This window comes from Lytechinus pictus, chromosome 7 (assembly GCF_037042905.1).
Source record: "Lytechinus pictus isolate F3 Inbred chromosome 7, Lp3.0, whole genome shotgun sequence".
Lineage (NCBI taxonomy): Eukaryota > Metazoa > Echinodermata > Echinoidea > Temnopleuroida > Toxopneustidae > Lytechinus > Lytechinus pictus.
This window is the reverse complement of record NC_087251.1, coordinates 7358198-7373644: the sequence shown is the minus strand read 5'-3', so window position 1 is coordinate 7373644 and position 15447 is coordinate 7358198. Positions and strand designations below refer to the sequence as shown.

Sequence of the window (15447 nt, the reverse complement as noted above, 5' to 3'; positions counted from 1 at the left end):
TGAAAACTGGAAATACTAAGCTTTTTTGTAATCATTAGGAACAGAGTGAGTATACCAAAATTGATGCGAGCACGAAACACGAGCCAAAAATGAGATATATTCCAACCTGAGAATTGGACATTCTATGCATCTTTGTATAAACCATGAACATATATATATATATATATACCTAATAATACCTTATATATACCTAATAATAATTGATGCAAGCGCGAAGCGCGAGCCCAAAAAATAATTGTGACTTTCTAAACCAAAATGTATTATGTTTTACTTCAAATGGGTATTTCATTTTGGAAAAAGGAGATTTGTTCCTATGGGGAATTTTTTGGGGCAAGTGCCCCCTGCCCCCCCCCCCCGGTTCCGTCGCCCCTGCTATGCAAGCTACTTAAGTGCTAATTTATCACTTCATTTTTAGAGTGTACGTAACAGTTAAAACCTGAAAGAATATAAAAATAGGCTTATATCAAAATTTACAGTATTCTAGTATATCAATCATGCAAACAAATTTAATTTCTTGAAATCAAATCTGTTTAAATTAAGACAAGATTCGGGTTGCCAAAATCAACACGTAAGAGATGTCTAAACAATTTCATTGCGTTCGGCTGGATTTGTCTTTAAAAATGTATGATTCAGTCATGGATTTGAGGAAGTTGATCAAACTGATTGATGTTTATTTACTCTATCACTATCAAAATTCCCTAATTTTCCAGTCAATCACCGTTATCTAATGATTATCCTTGAACGTTACACTCTGATTCTTTCTTATCAAATTATGGAAGGACAAAACGTGATCAAGGTGATTAAAATCACCTAAATTAATCATTGACAGCCTTGCACGTTGTATTTAGTATGATAAAATCACTTCACCACAACAAATTGCGGTTTTTCATAGCGATGTTACGATAATTACGTATTGCGATAAACGTATCAATATCCTGTTTATTAAAGAAATCTTGAAAACTTAAGAAGTCACATAATAAACTTTGAGAAATATCGTTTCCTAAAAAATTACTTGATCATCATCAGCATATTGGATTCAAACAAAAGTCATAGCAGATATGTTATTCATCACTAAATTTCGCAAATATATGTTTAGTGTGGTTAATACTCTGGAGAATTGAGATAAAGATGGCTTCCTTAGACTGTTTAGAGAACTCTAGTGGAATACCAAGCACGAGTGATTATCTTGCAGGTAAGAACAGTAAAGTACTATAAATGATGATGATTAAGATATCTGTACATTGAATGAATAAAAAAAATATATTACCAACGGCATGACGTAAATCTGTGCGGATACGTTGATACATTGGCTATAAGCAATTGTTCTGACGTGGTAATTACAACTGTTATATGAAAATAAAAGTGATCAAATGATTATAGTTTCAATTAATAAGAAAACAGTCTTCTGGTTAAATATAATACTTCACATGTATACTGAAAATTGTGTAAGATATAAATAAAACTTTATCATCATTTTTAACAAAATGCGTCTATATCATCATAATGAAATTGTGATAACTTATTTTTATTTGATTCGTCTTCTTTACCCAGGGTAGCCTGTTCAGTGATTGACACACTGTTGTCAACCAGGGCCCTGCACAAAACATAATTATATACATAAAACAATCATAAAAACACATTATATACAACACAATATGAAGTCAACATTATTACATTATAATATAATTACAATATAGAGAATGATTTGAGTAATTATCGCAAATTACGAGAAATCAAGGGGGGGGGGAGTTATACAATGCGTCCCCAAAAAAAAACGAAACTGAGATTTATCGATGATTTATCATAACTTAATCACAAATGAAATAGACAAATGACCTACCACTGTAAAGCTTAGAATCTCCTCTTTCATCTGAAATTACTTAGATTATTTCTCATTCACGCATGAGTTAGCAAAAACAATTTGAAGAGGGGATACCAAAAAGTCATTTGGCGGGCTGTATCTGGGTTTCAAAAAGAAAACCACATTTTTAAAAAGTTGAATATCTGCTCTTTAATTTGATACCTCGATTACAGAAAATAGTCAAGAAATAACAAAGTTCTGGTTATTTTAAATAAGGCTTGAATTTCAATAATTTCATAAAATTAAGAGGTTCTACAGGCTAGCGTTCAAACTCACTTGACACTCCGTTTTGTTGACGATCAGCCATGCATCTTTTGTTAACCATGCGATAGCTTCTGTGGGAAACCGGTGAAAAAACGTTTATTTAATGAAATTATGGGAATACAAGCATTGTTTCGATTGTGATTAAGGTATCAAATAAAAGAGCAGATATTGAACTTTTTAGGCATGTGATTTTCTTTTTGAAATTCAGATACCCCCCGCCAAATGAGTTTTTTGTATCCTTTCTTCAAATTGTTTTGCTCACTCATGCGTGAATGTGGAATAATTTAAGTAATATCAGATGAAAGAGGAGATTCTAAGCTTTACATTGGTAGGTCATTTGTTTATTGTATTTGTGATTAAGTTGCGATAAATCATCGCTTAATCTCGGTTTCGTTTTTTAACTTATAGGTTACATACGTTTTTATAATTGTAAACTGTTATTATTTGAGTGAAAGTACATGAGGAATTTAGAAGTTGATAAAACTTCATTGAAAGTACTTATTACATACATGATATAAGAATGTTTGTATTTAAAAAGCAAAATACGAATTGCACTAGAAGGTATTTATTATTAATCATCATTCATTAGACTTAATCATACAAATGATGAAAACGCTTTACATAAGACAGTTTTCATCAAACAGTATCCATACAAAAATGGGTTGACCCTCTTGATAATTGGTAACATGGACGTACTGCGACCCATTTCCTAATGATACGAAACCCAAATTGATAGTGAATGGCTCATTACAAACATTGCAGAACGAACCCAAGAGTATGTCTACTTATTATCAGTGTGGATTATTTCATCTTTCATAATAAGAAGACTTGATTTCCTTGAAGGAACATTAGAACTGATGTTATGTTTCTTGATGAGTTTCTTGTGTTTTCATATTCTTTTTTACTCGGGCATCGCGAATGCTCTCGGGAAGGGAAGAGTCCCATGTTGATGTATGGAGGGAGGGGGCGATTGGAATTAATTGCTTGCCCTTAATAGGTTGTTCAAAAATTACTCGTTAGAAAGCTTCAAGTGAATTGATTAACATTACTTTATTCCTTATCTTGTTATTTGATATAGTCTACAACACAATATGAAGTCAACATTATTACATTATAATATAATTACAATATAGAGAATGATTTGAGTAATCAAAAGGAACAAGTATCGGAAATTACGAGAAATCAAGGGGGGTTATATATGCATTTAAATTATATGTTACATACGTTTTTATAATTGTAAACTGTTATTATTTGAGTGAAAGTACATGAGGAATTTAGAAATCGATAAAACTTCATTGAAAGTACCTATTATATAAGAATTTTGTATTTAGAAAGCAAAATACGAATTGCACTAGAAAGTATTTATCATTAATCATCATTCATTAGACTTAATCATACAAATGATGAAAATGCTTTAAATAAGACAGTTTTCATCAAACAGTATCCAGACAAAAATGGGTTGACCCTCTTGATAATTGATAGCATGGACGTACTGCGACCCATTTCCTTAATGATACGAAACCCAAATTGATAGTGAATGGCTCATTACAAACACTGCAGAACGAACCCAAGAGTATATCTACTTATTATCAGTGTGGATTATAGTATCAGTGTGGATTATTTCATCTTTCAGAATAAGAAGACTTGATTTCCTTGAGGGAACATAAGAACTGATGTTATGTTTCTTGATGAGTTTCTTATGTTTTCATATTCTTTTTTACTCGGGCATCGCGAATGCTCTCGGGAAGGGAAGAGCCCCATGTTGATGTATGGAGGGAGGGAGCGATTGGAATTAATTGCTTGCCCTTAAAGGACAAGTCCACCTCAACAAAAACTTGATTTGAATAAAAAGAGAAAAATTCAACGAGCATAACACTGAAAATTTCATCAAAATCGGATGTAAAATAAGAAAGTTATGACATTTTAAAGTTTCGCTTCATTTCACAAAACAGTTATATGCACATCTCGGTCGGTATGCAAATGAGGGAACTGATGACATCACTCACTCACTATTTCTTTTGTATTTTATCATATGAAATATGAAATATTTTGATTTTCTCGTCATTGTCATGTGAAATGAAGTTTCATTCCTCCCTGAACACGTGGAATTCCATTATTTTAACATTTTGTGCTTCAGGCAAGGAGGTCCTAATCGTCAAATTCGTAAAAATTGAAATATTGTATAATTCAAACAATAAAAAACAAAAGAAATAGTGAGTGAGTGACATCATCGACTCTCTCATTTGGATGTAACAGGCTCGTTCATATAACTATTTTGTTAAAAATAAGCGAAACTTTGAAATGTCATAACTTTCTTAATTTACATCCGATTTTGATGAAATTTTCAGCAATGTGCTTGTCTGATTTTTCTCTATTGATTCAAATCAACATTTTTCTGAGGTAGACTTGACCTTTAATATGTTGTTCAAAAATTACTCGTTAGAAAGCTTCAAGTGAATTGATTTAACATTACTTTATTCCTTATCTTGTTATTTGATATAGTCATGGAACAGGTCAATATATATCAATACCAATCAGAGTTCAAACAACATTCTCACTGCGCCCATGCAATATCCTGCCTTGTTCACAAAATTGAAATATCATCATAACAAAGATTGACAATGATGGTTGTAGTGAAATGGTTAATTCGATTCATTTAAGGATTTCAGGAAAAATAAAATTCTTTTTCAATATGCGCTGTAAATCGCACTAGCGGTTAATAAATATGCTTAAAAAGTTCTTTCTTATTCATGAATAAATATACTCCTAAAACGATTTTTTAAATCACATCCTGATTTATTATGCCCTGTCACAATGTCAAGCAGGCTTTAATAACTATAACAGTTTAGAAAAGTTGTTTCCTTATTAAACTTTAAATTCTTATTATGATCTCACCTGTTCATCCTATCCGTTCTCTATTTTTTATTTTTTCCCTTTTTAACCTTTATAATTCAGGAATCTCGGAGAGGCCCGTCAACTTGACTTTGCTTATCGCGTGCACGTTAGTGACAGTTTTACTTGTAGCCTTTTTAATTGAATCAGCATGTTTTCTGAGTAATAAGGTCCAACTTTCATCAGTTTCCAATCATCGTATAACAACATGGTGGATGATTGCTGTCTTGCCGGTAAGTCAAACCATGTTAGTAGGTCCATGGTCAAACAATCCCGTATCAAATAAACATTCACTTGTCTCATCTCATGGAAAATCACTGTACATTTAAATGACTTTCGAATTATGTGATCAAATCATAAAACGCGTTATGATTTTTAAGCAAATAAGAAAGATAAAGTTGTAAAAATTATAAATCCCCCTATATGTTGCAATTGGTTCTTCGTAATTATTATTCATTATGCGCGTTAAGTGGAGATGTATAGAAAAATCGAAATAAAGAACTGTTCTAAAGATTCAAATCGATTCTTTTTTTAACTCCTTGAAATAGAAATTAGGTTAGAATGGAAGGAGACAAGCAGGTGTAATTTTAAAAAATTCATTTCAGTGTCGTAGATTAAATGACATTAAGGAAAACAAAATGGATTAAACCTTTCAATTTGGATCAAAGAATGAAATTTTTGGGATACATGGTTATATTCAAGTTTGTTTGCCCTTGAATTCGAAACATGAGTGAGATTCTTTGTACTTCGAAGAGAAGAGAAAACTGTGTTACAAACATTATTGGTCACAAACTTCTCTCAAACATTATAAGAGTAAATATCGCATTTCCCCATATATCACTTTATTCTGAACTTCTCGATGTATTAAGCGTTCAATATCGAAAAAGCACAAACTTTTTTCTCAAGTTATAAAATCAAATTATAATAAAGATTGTTTGAATAAATATAAAAAATACAGAAATCAGTTATCAACCGTCTTAAGGAAAGCAAAGCAAATGCATTATGAACATAAGTTTGAAGCAGACAAAAAGATTAAAAGAAAACTTGGAGTCATATCAATGAACTTTTGAATAAAAATAGTGGCTCGAATCTGAATTAAAAAATTAACAAATTAGTTGTTAACCAAGAAAATGAACCTTCCGAAATTACTTCATCTGTTGATATAGCAAATTCACTCAACAATTATTTCTCTACTATTGGGAAAAATCTAGCTGAGAAAATTGAGGAGCCAAATGTTAATTACCGAGAGTTCATGGGTCCATACATTAGTCAAACATTTTTCTTCCTGCCAATAACAAGTTCAGAAGTTAAAGAAATGTTATACACTCTTGATCAATCTAAAGCAAGTGGCTATGATGACATATCAGTTCGACCGTTGATATATGCTATGAATTGTATTTGCAAACCTCTTTCGCATATATTCAATCTATCATTTACCACAGGCATTTTTCCAGATAAATTAAAAGTTGCAAGAGTTATACCAGTATTAAAAAAGGGAGATAAAGAATTACCTGGAAATTATAGACCAATATCGATTTTACCCGCGATTAGCAAAATATTTGAAAAACTAGTGAATGCACGATTGATGAAATTTATAAAAAAGAATGAAATATTGTATAAACACCAATATGGTTTTAGAAATGGATACAGTACGACACTTTCACTGATAAATCTGATTAATTAAATTACAAGATATACTGATGAAGGAAAGGTGACAGTAGGAATATTCATCGATTTTGCTAAAGCTTTTGATACGATTAATCATTCTATTCTCATTAAGAAACTAGAACACTATGGCATTCGTGGTAAGGCAGTAGAATGGTTTAATGATTATTTACGAAACATAAAGCAATTTGTTAATTATGATGGTGTAAATTCCGAATACAGGTCGATTTCATGCGGTATTCCACAAGGATCAGTTTTGGGTCCAACTTTGTTCTTGTTGTATATAAACGATCTGGCAAACTCATTAAATTATTTCAATTTCCGTCTTTTTGCGGATGACTCAAATTTATTTCATACTTTCAATTGTAATGAACAACATATTGATTTATCAGAAATTAGTCTCAATTTAAACAATATAATAGCATGGTGCAATGCCAACAAATTGACAATCAATGTTACGAAAATCAAATATATGTTGTTTAAAAATAGACGGAAAAATATTTTGATATAAGGACAATTGTCACTGGTTGAATCAACACTATTTCTTGGTATATGTATTGACAAAAACCTTACATGGAAGAAACAGGTTGACATTGTTGCTAAGCAAAAAAATGGAATACTTTATAGATTGAGGAATTATGTAACAAAGAGAATCTTAGTTATGTTATACAACTCATTTATTTTACCACATATAAACGTATGGTCTGGAAGTATGGGGTGGGACGTGCAAAACAACCCTGAACCCTATATTATTACTTCAAAAAACGAATAGCTAGAATAATGACGTTCAACCATCATACTTATCACTCTGCTCCTTTATTTAATGATCTAAATATTCTCGATATTTTCAAACAATACCAATATTTGATAGGAGTATTTATGCACGATTTAATTAATAATCGGTTGCCGCATAGTTTTATTGATTATTTTTCATTTATAGACCATCCTTACAATACAAGAAATAGAGAAAAGCGAAATGTTAATCTTGACAAAAATAATACCAATTTGGGAAAACAATCAATTTCATTTCCTGGTCCTACTTTATGGAATCATCTGCCAAGTAATATTAGAAACACCCCCAGTTGTAAGATATTTAGCAAATCGTTAAAATTAATGCTACTGGAAGATTATAATTAATTTCGTATGGTAAAATACTGCCTGAAAACAAATAATTCTATATAAAGATTTTGTGAATAATTAAGATATTTTTTTCTTGTAAATAGTGTAAATATGTTCACTGAAAATGATCGAAATTTTCTGCAACAGTAATAAGTAGAATTAGTACTGAATTTGATGTACAATATTGAGATTTAGTTAAATTTATTGTTTGAACTATTATAATGACATTATTTGAGGTTAACCTCGATTAGCCTCTTGCTATTATGTTAACTCCAATTACCAAATGTTTTGTTTATATGTGATGTACTATTCCTTGTAATTGTACCTGACAGTGATATTTGGTAATAAATTCAATTCAATTCAATTCAATTGCGGCTCTGGCCACAGGGGGGGGGGAGGCAGAAGGGGCAAACACTCCCTATTATTTTCAAGAAAAAGGGCAAAAACAACGACGCGAAGAAGAATATAAATATTCAATTCAATTCAATTCAATTCAATTCTTCATTCCATTTCCATTCAAAACATAATACAAAGTAATATAAAGTAATACAAATCAAATACAATTTTACAAAATAAAAAGGGCATGCGGCATGTATCCCGTATAAAAAGTCCATATTTTTCAGTAGCCTGTATTCTTTCTCTCTCCAATCAAGATACCATGGTGCCATCCCAACTTTAAATAAAACGTTATTTAATCATTTTACATTGTTATTATATCTTCCATATATATATACAGGTGATGAGTTGTGTTGTTTTACCTGGAGTATACTCGCCTGTATCAGCAACTTTTTGTAACTTAGTAGCATCATTGTAAGTATACCTTGCCCTTTTGAAAATGTTGCCTGATTTTAAGATTCATATAGATTATGGATATGAAACTCTTCCTTTCTGTAAAAGTATTCATTTTGCAATCATAATCAACTAAAATAGGCATATATATATATTTTTTCAATTAATACTTATTTATCTAATCGTAATTGTACTTTGTCTTGTTCTATTAATTCATTTTTTTTCGGGTGGGGGGTGGGTTGAGAGGCCTCCTAGATTAATAAGGCTACAGTATGGAAAAGCTGAATGATTGCTTAATGGTTCATTTTATACGAAATGAAAATAGTCTTATCAAAATCTTTTTGACAGATTTCTTTATAATGGCAATTATACTTCTTTGTTTTTCATTATGACATCTATGAATATTTTTTAACATCACAATCAACGCATACAATGAGGTCCTAAGTTTTAATTAATTTGCTAAGTAAACCGTTAAAAATAACTGTTATCATTCCTATATTCGATGGGAATTCCGGGTGATCCGACCTTTCTTACTAGGATTATTACTTTATGTAAATCTACATCTAATCTGATAATCATGTTTTAGAAAATAAATATATAAACATCAAACAGCAATTTTCAAAGAAATAAATAGGCTTATACTAGATTTAAAAGCGACCATTGGTTATGTCTCATAATGGGGGGGGGGGGGGGGTCGTGGATACATGCCCCCAGCAATTACTGTGGGTTTTAAAAAAAGAGTTGTGAATTTTAGCATTTTGAATCGCTCCAGATCGCTTCCCTTATGTTGATTTTATATTGTTCTCATTATGGTATAAAGGGATTGCGAAGTTTAAGATAGGGACTTCTCCCCCATCACCATTTTGCTTTGCTTATCGATTAGTATACTCTCTCAATGATGGACTGTCCTTTAAATGAAGCTTGCGGCCAGGTCATGTTGTTTGCAATAATAATAATAATATTAATAATAACAACATCGATTGTGATTTTCTTTTCAGGTGCTATTCCTTTACAATGTTTAAATTCCTGGTCATCGTTATGAACTACTATGGAGGCTATGAGAAAATGATGTATCGTTTTTCTGCCGAGCGTTTCACCTTCCCTTTAGCAAGCACGCCACTCACATGTTGCTGTCTGTTTTTACCAGAGAAAAGATTAACAAGGTATATACCCTATATGGATATGATTATTATTTAGCTCAACAATCATAACAACAATTTACAATCATCCTTCATTTTCCTCTATTCAGTTGCACAAGTGTCTATCAGTACACGTGCTTTTAAATCAGTTTACAGAGCAGTGGTGCAAACCCTTACCCATCATACTTTCATTTTAGAACATCTCTATACCAACTACCACTTTTTTATATTTTTTTTCAAAGGTTTTTTTTAGATCTACAATTACATATATCTGAAAAATTGATATACTTGACTCATTGTTTGTCAGTGTTTTCATTGAATTGAACTTGCTTGTTTGTTTCATTGATTTTTTAAAATATTGTTTATCCATATAATTATTTTTTGTAAGGCAATGCACTAACACCAAGGGCTGGTCCATGGATTTTTAAAGGTGGCACATGATTTAATGGGAAATGTGGGGGTTCATATTGCGAGGGAGCGAAGCGACCTAGAAGAAATTTGTTTTGCTTATACTGACCCGAAATTTTGCATTTCAAGCAATGTTAGATGAACAGGATATCGTACGTAAATCACTGAACCAATAATGCGAGCGTGAAGCGCTAGCTGAGTCTTTTACCCCCGCCAAAAAAAAGAAATCAATCATAATTTTATATTCAAATTGATTTATTTCACATTCAGATTCATTTATTTTTCATCGCTTAAAAAAAAAAAAAAGATTACGCAATATGAAGCGCAAACTAAAGTATTTCAATCTATATTGAATTGAAAACGAGATAATTTAAACGCCATATATAGGTCTAATGCTTGTGAATATGATATATACCCCTCAAAAAAGTTTGGAAATCTGATTTTGGCCATTAATTTCTCCTAATTCCCAATTTTACACAATGTTTATTAGATATCATTCAAAAGATCATTTAATTTTCTTTAAAATGATATCATGCTTGTTATGATCATGCCATCACGAAAAGAGTAGGATTCAAAAACGTTGGATGAGATCTGGTTTGAAAAGCAACAAAACTAGCAGAAATAGTCATGAAGGGTCAATAAAGAACATGATTCTTTTGTCAGTGTCAACAGAGATGAAAATCCATTCAAATCAAGACAATGCTTCTTCATTTTTGATGTTTTATTGTGGTTTATGTAGTGATGGTTCTGTGAGTTAACATGGCTTGAGTCGTGGTTTGAAATACCCATGCATGTTTGTTTGTTTGTTAGTTATGTACTTGCTTGTGCAAAGGTATGATTGATTCCATGTTAATGTTGCATGAAAACAAAAGAAACCGCTGAGAAACTCACACATCAATGCGGAAAAAAAAAACAGAGACTTTCAATATTCTGTCATTTTGCAACTTTTGAATTTCGAACTTGCCCCACATTTCAAGGCACTGCACCTCCATGTGCAGGGGCCGCAGAACGGTTTTCAAAGTGGGGGGGGGGGGCTGACCATGCAAAAAATCACAATCATATGGTCATTTTTACGATTTTGTGCACGGTTTTGGAAAAAAGTGGGGGGGCCCCAGCCCCCCCCCCCCGCTTCCGCGGCCCCTGATGTGAACCATAATCATTATCATGTAGGGAATCATTTTAAAGAAATTGTTTAATGATCTATTCATTGGTATCAATTACGCATAATAATAATTCACTAAGACCGAGGAGGGATTATCGATCAAAGTCAGATTTCCAATTTTTTTTTAGGAGTTTATATCTCATTAAATGCAAAATGCGAACGTGAGAAACTCTAAACGTGGAAGGGTGGAAAGGGTTAAATCACCAATGAAAACAGGGGTGAGGAGTAACATCATTATTTTGTTGAAACGCGTGGAAATCTTGTCTCTTTTGGTACTTTTACGACCCTATCCGCCCTCTTTGTCTTTAGAGTGTACTGTATATTTTGTAAAGCTTGCTTGCTTTGATCTTTGAAGAAAAAAAACAGACCTTATACTACCTCGCAGATTACACATTATAGAAAACGTTTACCCCCCCCCCCATTATTTATCTGGATCCAATTGAGATGTTGAACGATTCCGATCAGAAGAAAATATATTTCAAGATGGAGATGACAGTACTCTGCATGTGTTAACGTTAAATACACTTTTCATCTACCTTAACTACAGGCGCAGTTTCAAATGGTTGAAAATCGCTGTCTTACAAGTGGCCATCTTCAAACCAGTTACATCATTCATTGGAGTAATCATATGGTTAGATGCTGTCTACTTAACTGATAAGGTATTTTAGTCCCGTCTTAAATTTCATTCTTTCCCGTATGAGTAGGCCTTTTCATATTTAAGTAAATATATAGAAGTATTGTGTTAAAATTCCCGATCGAAAAATGAAACAGTCAATCGAAGAAAATTAATAATTTTTATAAGAGTATCCGGCGCATGAGAGGATGTATTCCTCAATTAATTTCCAATAATTTATATGAATGGTGATTTGTACTTCATGCACATTTTCTTATGGATCACATATCTTCTTTCGAATCCATTCATGCACAATCTTTGATCAGGTCCCGATCAAGTATTTGCTTCATAAAGATCTCTTATACTTTTTGAATAATTAATTTGAGGTGTAGTGCATAGCATTTCGTACAATTTTAAAATGTTTGGCAACATACTGTCCACACAACAATTAGTTGTGACAAAAAATATTCGACTCTTTGTGGTTTTCAACCAATACTGTATAGTTTTCATCCAAAAGCATTATTGGTTTAAAACTACCAAGAATTGAATAACGTTTTAACCAATAATTATTGTGTGAACAGTGTGTTGCCCAACATTTTTAAGAGTGAAGCTGACGTATGATGAGACGCTATATAGTCTCATATAGGCCTAGTACTAGTCCCATTTATTACTGCAGGAAATCAAAGACACACATTAATTTTAGTAATAAATCAAGTCAGAATAATGTATACGGAATAACTGCAAGAGTCATTATCATTACACTTTTAAAAATGTATGCAGATTACAGACCCGATAAGTATGAAACATGCTCCTCCTGTGTTCTTCTTATACAGATGGCTTCAGATAGACCACTTGCGATTGTAAATACCACGACCATATTTTCATCAGTGATTGCAATGATGGCATTAAATATGATTTACATAGCTTCTACTAGGTTTCTTCAGCCGTTCCATGTCAGGACTAAGTTTACTTTTATCAAACTTGGTATTGTGATCTGTAACATTCAACCGGCATTACTTAGTCTAATCATGAGATTCCGATTGTTAGAATGTACCTTTCCTTTCTCTAATCAGGCAAGAGCCAATTGTAAGTATTCCTTCACTATTTATCTTCACTCCGTATTACTTCAGTCTACCCTCTCCCAAAACCCCATGTAATATTTCTTCCTTTTCAAATTATTGTGATATATTGCATGATTGATTGATTTGAATAAGCTGGAATTTTAATTTTAAGTCTTATCAATATAAGGAATTGAATAAGGTCTAAATATAACTAAAAAAGTAGCGCAAAGAACTCAAACTTTTAAGGGGGCATGCAGAGATGACTTATGGGGTAAAAATTATACAAAGTTGAGAGCGAGCGAAGCGAACGAGCAAGACAGGACTTTTAATACAAACAACGAATTTTTAGATAGATTTTTACATAATATCCAGATAAAGATTTTTCACTTTTCATTACCCTTTCTTCTTGTTTTCTCCCTTTTCTCTGAGCTGAGTCAAATAGGGGAAGGGGGACATGGGTAAAGCCCCCACCCCATCTCTACGCCAGTGAAATAAAACATGCCAGTACAACGCTTTATATAAAATAAGATTTAAAAAAATCAACACATTAATTCCATAATATTTAATGGTAGGGCTTAACTTCTCCGACCCCTTTTCCACATGGAATTGAATTGAATTAAACGGAATAGATTAAGAAAATTAAAGTTAATAGATAAACTTTTCTACCAAACGAAGACTCATTGTAGTTTTCAAGATTATAAATTCATTATCAAATTAATGTTCTTGTTCGTCTTTTTCCAGTCATGCAGTGTATACTATTCATCTTGGAAGCCGGGATCCTATTTCCATTTATCCTATACTATTATAGACGAAGCGAAGGTAATGTTGTTGGAAATGTATCATCGGCGCCCTTCATAAACATCATTTCCATCCATCCTATCGGAATAACACCTCGACGACCTGATCGCCAGTTAATTCCACGTCCGTCGATCACGAGTATCGATGTTGGTCGTACACGTGCTAAGACTGTCATTGGTTCTGGTGATATGGACATCGACTTCTGTCAGCCTGCTGAATTATCAACCATTGATGAAGAACCTGAGCAGGCAGAGACAAGGTTTGACCAATTTTCAACAAACTTTGAGAGAAAATTCACGACAAGCACGAGACATGGTCGGCGACATACAATCAGCTAATAATAGAACCAGCAAAATTATAGGAGTTACATTTCAACATCCTCAGGCTGGATAAAAGCGACAGATCTTTTCATTCGTATCATCGCCAACAGAGACTATGATGCAAATCATCATTCCCATGTTTGTCAAGGCAGAATGTATAGACGATGTCCATTGATTTTTTAGTTGGATATTTTTTTCTTTATATAAACACTTTTCATTCGTAGAATGGGCTGACATTTTTAGGATATAAACCTTGTTACTTTTTGATACCCAATTACTAAATTGTAATCTAAATGCTCAAAGGGTCAAATTTTAAGAAAAGTTAAGACATTTCAATTCAATTCAATTTTTTTTATTGTCATATTCAATTAAAAAACACAAAAATTATCATCAGACTCCTATAAAAAAGTGCATATAGGAACAAAGAATAATCAATCACAAACTATAAATACGTCAAAATAATACATGTAAATATATATATTAATAAAATAAATATACATAAATATACCATGTTTGCATGCTTGAGCACCCACAACACGAGACCAACCACATGCAGACCCACTGTATGAAACCATGGACCTATTACAAATAGGTCCATGATGAAACATAAGTGTCACCCGCAGTGGAACCATGCAGTCTTAAGGTGGGTACTCAATCATACACAGGCACTGGAAGCTATTACATGGATACATGCATAAATTGAATTGACCCCAGAGCTGCTAACCTTTAAAAAGTATATATCCAGAGCTGTCTTCATGATTGGCCGTCTTCAGACGAATTCACCACTTTCCGAGAGAAGGTGGATATGGAAATAGGTTTTAATGTTTTTTTTTTTTTTTTGGAGGGGGGGGTACAGAAAAAGCCGTTGAAAGGCGTTTCAGCGGCCACTATCTCGTGTGTTAGATTGGAATCATTGGAATTTTGAATTCTACAGGAGCATAAGAAACATTATTTATCCTTTACCAAGCTTTACACAGTCTTTAAAACAATTTGATATACAATAAATTCTCCAAGAGGTATTGTATCAAGTATCCGTCATGGTTCTTTTCAAAATTTGATCTTGAACTTTATTCCCCATTTCATGATTGTATTCTAATATTTTCCCTACGGGTTATCAGGCCTATACGGTATCCAAATTTATAAATCAGCGGTTCAGTTATGTTTCGTTGATATGTCTAAGCTAAAAAAGAAAGAAAGAAAACTCCTTTGTGACTTGTAAGGCAATATACTAAGACATAGGGACATATATTATATAGTGCAGGTTGATCACCTGAGATAAAGTGTGTATAGAGATTGCACTCGTAAAGGGACTGCCTGTTACATCTGAATGTTTCATCTAAACATATTTCTCGATGT

General features: G+C 32.6%; 1 protein-coding gene across 1 annotated transcript; it reads left to right on the top strand.

Annotated features, from left to right (window-relative positions):
• The first annotated feature begins 865 nt into the window (after positions 1-865).
• On the top strand, positions 866-15273 carry LOC129266059 (organic solute transporter subunit alpha-like). Its single transcript, XM_054903938.2, has 7 exons — positions 866-1192; positions 5081-5250; positions 8538-8611; positions 9589-9753; positions 11847-11958; positions 12746-12998; positions 13715-15273. The coding sequence occupies exons 1-7, from the start codon at positions 1129-1131 to the stop codon at positions 14107-14109; spliced, it is 1233 nt and encodes a 410-aa protein (XP_054759913.1). The 5' UTR covers positions 866-1128; the 3' UTR covers positions 14110-15273.
• The last annotated feature ends 174 nt before the right edge of the window (positions 15274-15447 follow it).

Excerpts from the sequence above, each read along its gene's own strand:
- LOC129266059 (XM_054903938.2), top strand. The coding sequence starts at position 1,129 with ATGGCTTCCTTAGACTGTTTAGAGAACTCTAGTGGAATACCAAGCACG. Across the intron at positions 8,612-9,588 it reads TGTAACTTAGTAGCATCATT|GTGCTATTCCTTTACAATGT; the intron begins GTAAGTATACCT and ends TTTTCTTTTCAG. Across the intron at positions 12,999-13,714 it reads TAATCAGGCAAGAGCCAATT|TCATGCAGTGTATACTATTC; the intron begins GTAAGTATTCCT and ends GTCTTTTTCCAG.